Source organism: Sus scrofa, chromosome 4, assembly GCF_000003025.6.
Source record: "Sus scrofa isolate TJ Tabasco breed Duroc chromosome 4, Sscrofa11.1, whole genome shotgun sequence".
NCBI classification, from domain to species: Eukaryota; Metazoa; Chordata; class Mammalia; order Artiodactyla; family Suidae; genus Sus; species Sus scrofa.
Window position 1 is genome coordinate 8,324,306 of NC_010446.5, and position 13,747 is coordinate 8,338,052.

At 53.6% G+C, this 13,747-nt stretch overlaps 1 protein-coding gene across 2 annotated transcripts in view; it reads right to left on the reverse strand.

The window, feature by feature from the left end:
* TG (thyroglobulin) overlaps positions 1-13,747 on the reverse strand; it is a 224,041-nt gene that overhangs the window by 165,911 nt on the left and 44,383 nt on the right. For both annotated transcript variants that reach the window (NM_001168418.1, XM_021088574.1), the window contains 5 exon segments: positions 3,887-3,995; positions 7,657-7,772; positions 8,303-8,416; positions 10,601-10,771; positions 12,644-12,793. In NM_001168418.1, coding sequence (NP_001161890.1) covers positions 3,887-3,995; positions 7,657-7,772; positions 8,303-8,416; positions 10,601-10,771; positions 12,644-12,793 — 660 coding nt within the window.

The following is a 13,747-nucleotide window of genomic DNA, read 5'->3' on the forward strand; positions in this document are numbered from 1 at the left end:
GGAGACCTTGGGTGTAGGAGCCAAGTGTGCAGGCTTCAGAGGCAGACGGATCTTCGTGCAAAGCTCCACAGCACCCCTGGCAATCGAATTCTTAGTCCTCAGCTTCCCCGTCTGTAAGCAGGGTTGATGGTATGTAATCCTCACGGATGCTGAGCAGTTAAAAAGATACGCTGTACGTTTAAAGGCTGAGTGATGAGCCCGGGGCTTAGAGGATGTATGACAGGTCTCCAAAAAGCCAGCATCTTCGGCCTGCCAGCACCGGCTCACTCATCCCTTTCAGCCTGACCGCCCTGCACCAGGCGAAAGCCCTGCCTGTTCCCCACCAAAGCCCCGCTTATCTTAAAGGACCCGTCCCCCTTAGGATTCTCCTCCCTCCCTTGATTTCTCTTAGCTTCCGTCTGTGCCTCTGCGAAGGCTCTGTCATCCTTCACCCTACAATTAAGCTACCTGCAACAGCGACGTGCCCCCGGCAGCTGTGATTCCCTGCTGTCAGGTGCAGTCATCACAGCCACGTGACGACGCATATAGCAATTTCAGTTCGCGGGAGTTCATGTGGCAATGGCCACATTCCACGTGTTCTTTGGTCACATGCGGCTACTGGCTGTCACTTGAGAGCACAGAGATTTATGGGACGTTTCCCTCCCTGCAGGAAGCTCTACTGCACAGGACCACTTGGGACGCCAGAGTCATGTCTCAGCCCCCTGGGCTTCCTCCCCACAGCCCCGCCCAGAGGACCACCCGCCCTGAGGTCTAGGCAGGAGGGATCCTCCTCACCCTCAGTCCCAACCCCTTCTCTGAAGCTCCTGGCAAAGCAGCTTCATGTCCACCTTCCTTTTCCCTTTTCAATTGTCAGAAAATACACCCAACAACTGATTGACCACTGTAACCATTTTTGAGTGTACAAGGCTTCAGCAGCATGGAGACCATTCAAGATGCTGTGCAGCCATCACCCCCACCCACCTCCAGAATTGTCTCATCCTTCCCACTGAAGCTCAGGCCCCATTCGACACCAGCTCCCCCACCTCCCCCAGGCCCTAGGAACCACTGTTCTGGGTGCTTCTCTGAGAATTTGGCTTTTCTAGGTAGCCCACATCCATCTTTATCCCAATGTCCCGTTTCATTTTCATCAAAGCGCATATCATCCTCTGAAGTACTCTTATCTCTGGACCAACTCCTTTATCAACCAGTGACTCTGTTTAGATCATAACTGCATCCACAGTGCCTGGCCACGTGCATATCCTATCAGAGGTACTTGGTGACCAGGTATAAGATGCTCCATGATGGGCTGACCCAAATGGAGTCCTAGACGATGGACCAGGTCTGGGAGGGGAGCTCTACCCGAGCTGGAGGAGGTCACACCTGAAGTCCCAGGTTCTACCTGGACGCTTCCTCTTTCTAGACTGCACCTGTGAAGTGAGAGCTAGAAATCTCTATGAAAACAAAAACAAAAAACCAAAGATCTTCAGGCACTGACTACTTTAGATTCTGAAATACCCTATGGCTCCTCCTCTAAGGTCAAGGCCATGGACTTTAAGTGGATATGAACAGAGGATGGTCCTGGAGACATCAAGCTGTCACGTCATCCAGGTCACCTAAGGTCAGGCAGGTGGATGAACGTGCTGTCTACTTCCTCGGTCCCACGGACCGTGAAGGAGACTTTCAGAAACTATGTCCTTTCCCCCTCAGCGCTGGCATTTTATCCCCATTTCACAGAAAGGAAAATAAAGAAGTCATTCCTGATCAAAGATAGAGCTAGTACTTGAAGGGGTGGGAGTCTGAAGCCAGATCCACTAAATCCCAATCCTCCTTCTTTTTCCATTACACCAAGATCTGGAATGGCTGAGTCTGTGCATTTTCTGTTTGAAAAATATAAAAGGCAAAACAAAACAAAAAGCAAAGCACAGTCCTGCCTTTGGTTTAGTCTGGCAGCAAAGAAGCTTCAGAATTTCCCTTGCGATTTTCCCCCAAAGTACAAACTTTCAGGAGACGAGGAGGAAAAAATAACAAACACTTTACAAGAAATACAATCACAATTATTAAAAATGTGATAAAAGGCCAAAGCATGATTTTAAAGAACATTTTGGGGAGGAGTTATTTATTTTGGTTTTCCTTTTCAGAATATAACCTCGGTATTCTGTCATTTTTAAAAACAAGTAGTAAAAATAATTGGAATAAACCCTGGGGCAGAAATTCTACAACTCTGGCCAGAGATCAGAGAAAACCCAGCTTGGCTGGACTCCATTCTCTCAGGGGATCGCTCATTCAAGACAGGATGGAGATATTTGGCAAAAGAAGGATCAGAGACAAAAATACACAGGCGTTCGTCCCTGCAGTGGCCTAAGCCTGCTCCCCAGGTCAGCCCGGGCACTGGGCCTGGGCAGAGGTGTCTTCTGCATTGCTGCCGGGAGTCCAGAGATGCTGGGAGCCAGGCCCCCTTCCCTGAGCTGGGGACCTAGGGGACTGCCATGCCTGCCACCTTCATTCCAACCCCCAAGTCCCCAGTCAGGCTGCCGCGCCTGTCCTCTGGTCCATAGTCATAGCTTTGGGTCATCGGAAACTCTCCAGCAAGAGTGAAAAGGATCGGAGAGCCCCCTGCCGCACTGGTCCTTTAGCACCTGCCCTACACTGTTCCAAAAGCACAGCGTGTGTCACTTCGTTCGCACCTTCCGACAGCCTCGGTTTGCCTGTGACTCCGTGACTAACGGAATCACGGAAGCCCACGATGCCAAGGACCTTGTTCGGGATCACACAGCTCACACTAGCTCAGGATCCCACAGCTCACACAGCTCACACTGGCTCAGGATCCCACAGCTCACACAGCTCACACTGGCTCAGGATCCCACAGCTCACACAGCTCCTGGAGGCAGAGCTGGGGCCTACCCACCTAGGAGGCTCCCTGCCCCCCGCAGCTCCACCGTGGGAAACAAGGGCCCAGAGAGCAGGGACTAGGAGGACGTCCCAGCTCACGGGAAAGCTTAGTCGCGGCACCAGGCTCAGGACCCTGCAGAGCTGTCACCTCTCCTGGCCCTGACAGACAGGTCAGAAGCGTGCTGGCCGTGGGAGAGCGTCACTGGGTCTCCTGCACATGCCATAAGGGACCAAGACATGTCGCTGTCTCCCTCTGTGAAGCCTAGCTCCCCAATTTACCAGCAATATGACTTAGGGCAACTTTCTTGATCTCTGGGAGCCTCAGTTGCCTCATCTGTAAAACAAGCATTATGATCCAATTTTCCCCTTTTTCCAAGAATCTCAGGGAGGGTGGAATGAAAAGGCGCCGGGGGAAGAGAGCTGTAAGCTACAAAATGCCAGACACCGTTGCTACTCAAAATGTGGTCCAGAAACCCGCAGCTGTGGCAGCCCCGCCAGGCCACTTCAAAGGCTCAATCTCGGACCTAACCTGATTTGCTGCCTTGGCGTCTCAGTCTCTCCAGCCCCGCCCCCAGGTGATGCGCATGCGCACTGCAGTCTCCCCGGCCCCGCCCCCAGGTGATGCGCAGGTGCACTGCAGTGGGAGAGGGTCCTGCGCGCAGGGCGGGGAGAGGCACGGGCTTGGAGGTCTGGACTGCCCATGACAAGATCTGGCAGCTTCGGGGAAGGCAGAGAGCAAAGGGAGAGGGAGGAGGAGGACCCCATCCCTTTTGGAGACACCCCCACATTACAGGCAGCCCTGTGAAGTTGCTCGGGGCACAAGGTCTGGCCTCAGCTGGCTTTGGTCCGCAGCCTTTGTGTCTGCCGCGCACCTCGGCTCCTCACCTGCAGGATGGGCCTCCTGGTTCCTTGGGCTGGGGCAGTGTGGCCCCTCTCGACCCACCCTGCGGGAAAGTAGCTCCAAACACTGAAGGAGTTAAACCACTGAGGCCTGGAGCCGTCCAGCTCATTGACCTACCCTTTTTCAGGTACACAGCTGGAGCGACTCCATCCCCGGGTCTCACTTTGACCTGGCACGTGAGACTTCCCAAGCTGGTGGCTTTCGAGGTCCCCAATGCGTCTTCCTCCTGAAGGTGGAAGGAGGCTGTGTTATCATCCTGGGATATCTGACAGACACTGCCATTGATCAAACTCTAATCAGAACTAGGCAGGGGGGTACAGAGGCCGGGAAGAGAAGATTCCTCTCTATTTGGGGCACACAGACATGTAAACAGGAACTCCCAGCCCAGAGTGTTAGTAGCTGCAAAGACACCTGTCATAAAAGACGAGATAGCTACTCTCAAAGAAGCAGTGATTAATGCTATTGAAAAGGGGGAACTAGAAAATTTTCCCAGAAAAAGTGAATCTGGGTGGGGTTCTGATGTCTAAGAGTTTGTCAGATGGAAACAAGAGAAGGGGGATTTTAAGTGGAGGAAGCAGCAGAGATGGAGACCTGAAATCTCATGGTTGTTTTGATGACGTAGGTCCGGTGGTTCTCAGGGACTGTGGGTTATGGGAAGGGGGGTGTGGGAGGAGGGAGAGAGACTCAGGGCCCAGCTTGTGGAAGACGTTGTTTTTCACCCGTCTTATGTGCGGGGAGGATCAGAGGAAGCTTCTTTCGCTTGGAAATGAGGAGGTCACACTTCTAAAGACTCGGCCCCCCTCACTCTCTCTGATCTGTATTTCCGCAGTCTCGAGGCGTGGGCGAGGTGAGGTCGATCTGTACCCACGGGTGTTTTGTTTCTCGTATCTTGCCCTCTCCCTCAAAGCTGCCCCACTTGGAGTTTCCCAGTTTAACTCCGGGAATTTTTGGAGGGGGAGGCCGCAACAAAGGCTCTCTGAAGGCAATGGCTCTCCCTGCTGTTTGAAAACCCTGAACTCATTGAGCAGGTGCTGGTCTGGGAGGGAGGAGGGGCCTTTGGGGGGAAGGTTCCTGCAGGCTGAGGAGGACTGAGTTTCCCCTCCCAGGTTACAGGAGCCCTGGGCCTGTCTGCAGTCAGGCTCTGCCGGGGCTGGGGGGAGCACCTGGCGGGCTGACCCCCAAACCTGGGGCAGGAGTCCGTTCCCCACCCCAAGCCTGGTCCAGGCCCTACGGCCCTGGGGAGCCCAAAGGCAGCGCCTGGGACTGAGGCTGCAGCTCTGGGCCGTGTGGCCGGGTCCCTCCTGCTCAGGGGTCCTACAGGGCCCCGCCCCGAGAGGAGCCTTACGCATGGTTGGGACGGAATTCCCGCCAACCTGACGAGTGGGTCACACACTCACAGCAATGGTGACAACTGTGAGAAAGGTCATGGGGTATCTCCTCTGTGACAGAAACGCCCTGTGAACTCTTACACATGTGACTTCCCAACCACCCTCTGATGGGGATGCCATTATTACCCCATATTTAACGGGGCCTCTGAGGAACCAGGGGACTAAAGAGCAACAAGCAAGTAGCGGGGCTGGGGCTTGAACCCAGAGCTCCCTCCTAATGACTCTTCCTGTGAGAGGGTGTCTCTGACTGAGCTGGAGTTAGAGATCATTCCTCTTTCGGCTTAAAAAAGAAAAGAGGGAGTTCCCACTGTGACTCAGTGGTAATGAACCTGACTAGGATCCATGAGGACACAGGTTCAATCCCTGGCCCAGCTCAGTGGGTTAAGGATCCGGTGTTGCCACGAGCTGTGGTGTAGCTTGCAGACATAGTTCAGGTCTGGTGTGGCTGTGGCTGTGGTGTAGGCCAGCAGCTTGTAGCTCTGAACCTCCACATGCTGCAGGTATGGCCCTAGAAAGAAAAAAATAATAAAAGAAGTGTTGGATTTCTCATGGACCGAAATCCACCCTTACTGAACAAACAGCTGTCAGCAGAGGATCAGAGGACCAATCATCTGATCTGTTTGCTCATCGAAGTGCCAGCGGTTTAGGAAGCCCTCAGCGGGTGTCAGCCGTTTTTGTGTTGTTATTCATTCTGTAAGCTGATTCTGACCCCTTAGGGAGAGAGTGGACTGTCCTTACATCAGGAGTCCCTAGGACTTGACAGTCCCCCAGGGAGCCACTGTCACAGACCCTCAGGGTACCCTCAGACCCCTGGACCACAAAGGAACTGAGAGAGGTCTGGACGGTGGTGTCCCGTTAGCAGGATCACTTGCCATGGACCAGCCAAGATGAGGAGCAGCACCTGGGGCCTGCTGGTCTTCACCGTCCCAGGACAGGGAGGTGACACCGAGACCAGGAGCGCAGGCCTGGCCTTAATGAGTCCATGGTGGCGAGTTCTTGCTGAAGGTCCCCAGCCTAGGCCCATTTCCCCACCCCCTGCCCCCTTCCTCTTTCTCCCGACTGATGTTTGGTTTAAATTTCTGGAAATTCCTGGCCAGGGATCGAACCCACACCACAGCAGCAACCCAAGTTGCTGCAGTGACAATGCCAGATCCTTAACCCACTGCACCCAAACTCTTTTTTTTTTTTTTTTTTGGCCACGCCTATGGCATACGGAAGCTCCTGGGCCAGGGATCACACCTGTCCCCTGGGTATATCTTAAGGCAGGTCCAAATCTTGATGGCAAAAGCAAACGAAGGCACCATCCTCCTCCTCGGAGCACTTTAATCCTCAACTCAAAGAAGCGGACGCGTCCTCAACACTCCACAGGGTGTTCGGGTCAGCCTCTCGACTCCTGCGAGCTAAAGACTCCCGCTTCCAGAGAGGAAACTGAGTTTAAGGAACCTGCACGTGGTCCCCTGCCCCAAGATGCTGGGGCTGAAACTGGATCCAAGACCCCTCCCTGCCCTCCTTGAGAACCTGCAGCTCCCGGCCCCAGCCTGAGTCCCAAAATTCAGAGATGCACTTTCCACGCTGTTTTTGGGATGTCGCTTATGAATATGCACGCACGTGCCAGCCCTGGGCCCCAGGCAAAGGGCATGTAAGGCAGCAGTGTTGGTGCTGATGCGAAACTGCTAGCAAATCCACACGCCCTTAAATGTGAAATGACGTAGGTACAATCCACAGAATGGATTAGTAGGCAGCCATTAAAAAGAACAAGGCTCGTTTTTTTAGATACAGGAAGATAATTACTACGTAAGAAAATCAAGATTATGTATTTTAAAATATTAGCATGTAAACTAACAAAAAGATGCTTATAAGTGCAAAGACATGTTCCAAATGTTCTAATCCATAAAAAACGACAGCGTGAAAATGGAGATTTGCATGTGCTGAGGAGTCAGGAAGTTAGGAGAATTGCTTTTCGCTTCCTCCCCCTCTGTCGTAACTCATGGTAACAATGAAACTGCCGATACTCTACCAGCTGTGACCTGCAGAAAGAGTCATCTCATGTGGGTCTAACTCGTATTTAACTTTTTTCCTTTTTAAGCCATAATACAGTCTTATTTCCACAATGGGAAGGGCTGCTGGAGTCTGAGAGTCAGAGGGTAGTCAGGGTTCTGGCCGGTGTCCCAGCATGTCCACTGGCCCAAGCTGCCCAGTGAGAGAAGCCGCTGGGGGACAGGAGGCAGAGCTCAGGGTTGAAATCCTCTTCTAACTGACTGGTTAGGAAATGGTGCTGCTCAGATGAAGTCCCTATGCCAGCCTCTTCCTGAACCATCACTCGTCCACTGCAGCGCCAATCCCCCAGAGTGCCATCGCTTTGAAGACCCAGGGGCACTGTGGGCCCAGCTGCTGGCAATCTCCTCCCATCGCCTGATCAGACTGGTGTGGGTCCAATCAGGGTGTGTCTGACGCAGGATGGACAAGAGACAGAACCGCCATGTGGCTGCCATCACTCACCTGACCGGAGGACGTGCAGGCAATGTTGTCACTTGTCCAAGCATAGAAATCACAGGAGCCCTCCGAGCCCTCCAGGGACACTGTGAGGAAGCTGCAGGCCTCGTCCCGGGCACAGTCTGCAAGCACCACGGGACAGTCACCCATCTGTCTCCCAGGAGATGCTGAGAACCAGCGGATACAAACCCCTACTCCCTGCCCCAAACACACGCACACACACACTCGTCTGTAACAGGGGTCACAGTGACGCTTCATGGATGATTGGAGGATTGTGAGACAACGCTCGTAAAGATAAACACTCAATAACTGGTAGTTGTTACCACCCTCCTCTGGCCTCACCACTGACACAGACAGCCTCATCTCCTGACCTGGACCAGCAGCTCTACAAGGCGCGAACGTCCTTCAGTCCTGCTCCCTAACCTTTGGCAGAGCCTCGTTCTTGGCAGGTGGTGGATGCGCTACAAACTCTGACGTGAAATTATGAGCTGGAGGTCCATTCTGGGAACCCACTGATTCACAAAGCGTTTCCGATAGAGTACTATGGATGAGCGTTCCAGGGGTCGTACTTGACCGTGTCTTGCAAGACCAGCGCAGCATATTTCTATGGCATTGTCCAGGTGCCTGGCCTTCCCCTCCCACCAGCCCTCACCTGCCAAGCACTGCATCAGCGAGGACTCAGAATCGGGAACTATGGACCCGAGCACAGCAACATCAGCAGTGAAGATCACCTTCGATTCTGGAAGCTTCTCAAATTTTCGCATCACTGCAAGGAAAGCAGATCTGTGATTAGACGCTGAAGGGTCTAGGGCCTCTGCAGAGAAGCCAAAGAGAGGTTTAGGTCAAGAAATCACTCCAGCCACATGGCTGACAACCCAGGCTGGACAGGGAGAGGTGGTGTGGGGGTGGAGAGGGGCCCAGCCCTCCCGGGTCGATAGCTCTTTGGGGAATTATGCAGCTGGCCTCGGCATCTTTGCCTTTTCTAGAGGACCAAGGCCTCAACAATGAGACTGCAGTTCCACCCACGAAGGGAAAGTTCCTCTCACAGTCAGGTTGAGAGGATTCCGAGAAGGCGTGTTACCATCCCAGTGGGGGCCCAGCTTCTTAACAGGGAAATCCTTCCATATTTCCAGAGAGGAAACTCAAGCTCAGAGCTTTGCATAAGAAGCCAAGGATGCCGAGGAGCCATCTGGAGGCTGTTCATAAGCCGGGACCCCAGGGAGCATCAGCAAAGCTGGCAGAGCTGAGCTGTTCCTCGTAAATGTTTCTGGTGCCACCGATTACACTGTCCTTTCTGCTCCAGATGAATGCGGGCGAGACAAGCCAGGAACCGCTGCACAAAGCGCATATTACGATCCGCCCAGGCGAGCCAGTGACAGGGACGGAAAGAGGCCTGGAGTGAAGATGCAAGCACCCAGGAGGGCGGGTAATCCTCGGGCAGCTTGTTTCCCTCGGAGAACACCCTCTCCTCAGTGGAGACGGAGAGCACAGATCCGCCTGGCTCACCTCTGAAGGTACTCGCGGCTCTAACTGCCCGGAAGGCCACGTCTGCCTGAGAGGAGGGATATTGGGAAGAAATATTTTCTTTTTCGGCTTTCGTCGGGCATATGATTTATCCAAGGACACACACACACATCCTTGGGTTTCCTTAGTACTTTGCTAGAGACGGGAAGTGATGGCTCTGAGCGTTAGAAAACGGAAATCTCTCACTTAGGTTTGCTTGGCTGTTTCACATCATTAGCTGTCCCAGAGAGAGCGGGCAGGCTCTGCGTGCATGTGTGTGCAAGCATGTTGGCGTGTGCGAGTGTGCGTGTGCCAATGGGAGTGTGTGTTGCACGAGGAGGCAGAAAATCTAGGTCAAAGCACAGGCTTGGGAGTCAGACACACGCCAGTTGGAATCCTAGATATGGGGTATCCTGACTGTGGGACGGAGGCGAGTCACGTCAACATTCTTTGGCTCAGTTTCCTGAACTAAATCACGGAGGATGATGCTACCGACCCCTCAGAAGCATGCTGAGGTTTGCAGGCGATGGCCTGTCCCAAAGGCCGGGCCCAGGGCCAGGCGCACAGGAAGCCCACAAGTGCCGGCCCTCTCTTTAGACAGAAATCCGAGTCCTAAGGACTTGACGGAGGCCAGACGGGAAAGGCCATGCCCATCCTCTAGGCCCCCTCCTTGCTTAACAGATGAGGAAATAAAGCAATCATTCTGAACTATTTACGACTTCTTCTAGCCACGGCACCACCGACGCGCTCAGCTTCCCCAGAGGGAGGCACCAACACCCCCATTTTACAGATGGGGAAACTGTTGAAAGTAAGGCCTTGCCCAGTAAGGGGCACAACTGGGATTAGGCTAGTTCGGCCCCCACCCCTACGGCACCGAGGATTGTAGCACGCCTGTCAGCTCCCCCAGGGCTTCCACACCCATCACTGAAGAGCCGGGCTCAGTGAAGGTCAGGTTCACAGGCTGATATTGACCCTCACGGTGTCTCAGGAGGCCGGTAGGAGGCTGATGGGGTGACGAGGATCAGAGAAGTTGAGCAGTTGCTCTCGGTCGCCCAGCGTTAAGGGAACATGGGCTGGCACTGGAGTCTCCCCGCCACAGGCCACTGAGGGGCAAAGGCTGACCAGCTTTTCGGAGGTAAACCACCCACAAGGAAGGAAACCTCAGCACACTGACGATGTGAAATTCATCTCTCACGAAGCCGGAGGATTTAGGGGTGAGGTTCCACAGCCCCTGAAGTACGCTTTCCAGTGATCAAAAGAGAGAGAGCAGAACACGACCAATTTCTGGATCTGGGTGACGAATACTGATTTACCCTACTAATCTTCCATCTGCCACATAGCTGAAAGGTTTTAGAAATAAAAGGCGGGGGTCAGATGCATCTCTAGAAAGCCCTTGAGAGCAGGCGCCCCCTCCCCAGCCGTGGCTCGGTCCGCGGCCCGCACATACTCAGACACTGGGCGTCCACCAGGGGGGCCTGCGTTTCCGACCACGGCAGCCTCCGCCCCTCACTGTCCACGCAGAAGGCCTTCCCGCTGGCCCTGTCCCTCTGGCTGGCTCGGTACTGGCCGTCCTGGTCACACTGCAGGCCCGCCTCATCCCTCTGGCAGGCAGTGACACCTGGAACCGAGAGATGGACACGACTCTCACTCAGTGCCAGACCTCTGGGGTCCCCTCACGCCGGGCCCTGGGCTCCCCGTGCTGGAGCAGACGTCCCAGCCACACGCCTGGGCCAGGCGCTCTCCAGCTTAAACCTAGTGGGTGTCCCCACCCTGACTGAAGGACAAGGCACCGAGGCCCCTGGGAGCTGGCCACCCAGGCTGCCACAGTCCACCTGCAGCCTGAAGGCACTGCCTCCCTGACACTGGGACCCAGGGTCTGCCACCTGCTGCTCCCAGGCACAGCTCGCCCCAGTCTCCGAGGAGTTGGCTCTTCACTGCCCAGTCCTCACTTCCTCAGCGAAGCCCCCCACTCTGCTATCAGCCCACACCCCTCCCTGTGATGCTGTGATTTATGATAAGAAATGTGATGGGATGGACGGGGAGTTTGCAGTTGGTAGATGCAAACTATTACATTTAGGATAGATAAGCAATGAGGTCCTACTGAATAGCGCAGGGGACTATATGCAGTCTCTTGGGACAGAATACGATGGAAGATAATATGAGAAAAACAATATATGTATATATATGTAAGACTGGATCGCTTTGCTGTACAGCAGAAATGGACACAACGCTGTAAATCAACTATACTTTAAAAAAATTTTTAAAGAAATACGTATTTGGTCTTTATTCCTATTTCTGGCACAGAGGTCCCAAAATTCAGAATTCCCTAAAGGATGAAAGCCACAAAGAAGCCTTTTGTCATGGTGATGAGGGGACTTTTGGACCCACCTGGGGGGTGGGGGCTGGTGCCAGGGGGACCAACCAGTGATTAGATGGTGGAAACTCTCACCCTCAACCCTGAGGGCAGAGGGGCTGGAGGTTGAATCAGTTACTAACGGCTGATGATTTAATCCGTTGTGTCTATGTGACTAAGGCGCCACACGAACCCCAAAGGACGGGGTCAGAGAGTTTCCGGGTGGGCAGACACATAGGGACAGCGAGAATGGCACACCTGGAGGGCACATGGAAGCTCCCTCCCTTCCCCGCACCTGCCCCATGCTTTTCTTCCTCTGACTTTTATTTTAATTCCACTGCTCTCCTGACCAAGGAAACTGCCTTCAGCACAGAAGGTGACCTGCTCTCTTTTTCCATTCATTATTTAAAAATTCTAAATACTATTCAGATTTTAATTTTCACGTTGACACACGTTCAAACCAACATGAAAAGATTTGCGACAAGGCAAGTTATGGGTCCCCGCTAGGGAAAACCCAACACACCCAGATGGCTACTGGGTAAACAGGCCAAGTGAAATCACGTGACATACGGGAAGCCACGCATACACACAGTCCTGACAGATTTATGGGGCCAGAGAGGGAATAGGAGCTACATGGTGCCAATGACCGTAGGTGGAACAGATTACAAAATTCAGAAGTTTCAGAATCAGACAATACCAAGATCAAAGGCCAGTTTTGTCACCTACTTGCTGAGTGACTTGAGCTAAATATCTCCTGTGAGCCTTAAGCTTCTGATATGGAACAGTCGGGCCCACAATGTTTACCTGGAGTCGGGAGAACTGAAGGAAACACAAAGGTAAAATGTCTGGCCTGGGCGCGGCAGGGCAGTTACGATACTGTGGACCCCATGGTTCTCACGGGTGGGCAATGTGACCCTCCATCCAAGAGTCTCTTGGCATTGTTGGCAGACGTGTCTGGTTGTCACAACTTGGTGTGTGTGTGGGATCCTACTGCCACCCAACAGATAAGGACCAATGATGCTGCTAAACATGCTCTCATGCAAGGGACGGCCCTCCACAGAGAAGCGCTGTCTGTCCCCACATCTGAGCCCCGCCGTGTCCCCAGGTGCCATGTCTCTCTTCGGAAGCAGGACTTACAGTGAGTCTGGCTGAAAGCTCCAACGGAAGTGGTTGTTGTGCCCGCAGGACAAGGGGCACAGGCCAAGCTACCTGTCTGCTCCTGGTAGAATCCAGCAGGACAGGGAATACACTGCTCCTCCTGAAAATAGCTGCCTTCAGGACACCTCACTAGAAAAGACAAACAGAGCAATGACGTTGGAGAACAAGACACTTGCTCTACAGCCGGAGCCTCGAGTACACGGGCTCAGGGACATTCCGAAGTCAGCACGGAAGCTCCCTCATTTAACAAATGCCCACTGAGAACGTGCTGTGTTTCAGCCTCTATGCATCAAGGATGAGCTGGAAAGAAAGCCGACAAGGTTCCTGCTCTCCAGGAGCTGATGAGAGGGCATCCGAAACAAAGCCACAGAGAAGGCGTGCTGGCGAGGAAGGCCCCTCTGAGAGGGGATGCGTGAGACCTGATGGGTGGACGGCTCCCTGGCAAAGATACAAGAGAGAATTCCTGGCAGAGGGAACAGCAAGTGCAAAGATCCTGAGGCAGGAATAAGTTTCACTTCTTCAAGGAAGGGAAAGATAAATGCCAAACAAAGCCAGTTACTGAGCTAGAGCTTAGTAGACAAAGGCAGGGCTGTCATGGGACGGAGTTACAGTACATCTCGAAAGACGAGGGTCCGTCTGCAGGTTGCCATGGGACTGTGATGAGCGCAGTGGGGGGTGCCAACTGGGGTCATACAGACTGGGCCTAGTCCGTCCCCCCACTATTCCTAAATGACTGGACTTCTCAGAAGCTCCATTCCCTGCTTTAAACAGGGATAAGAAAATAGGGATTAATAACATTATCTCGTCGCAGTCTGGTGACAATGGACAGAAATACCAGACTCATAAGTGCTCCACAGATGCTAATTCTTTCTCCACTTGGGGGAGTCCTTCCTTGCAGCCAACCTCAAGGTCTATGCACTTGAGACACGTGGCCTCTCCCGGGGTCAGTCAGTGATGGCCTGGCTCAGTCCCGGGGCTACAGGGAGGTGAGCGAGACGCCCCTGGCGCAGCACCGACAGAGGCCCTGAGGGTCAGGTGGGAGGATTTCCAACACACTCAGGAACACCAGGAGTTCCCTTGTGG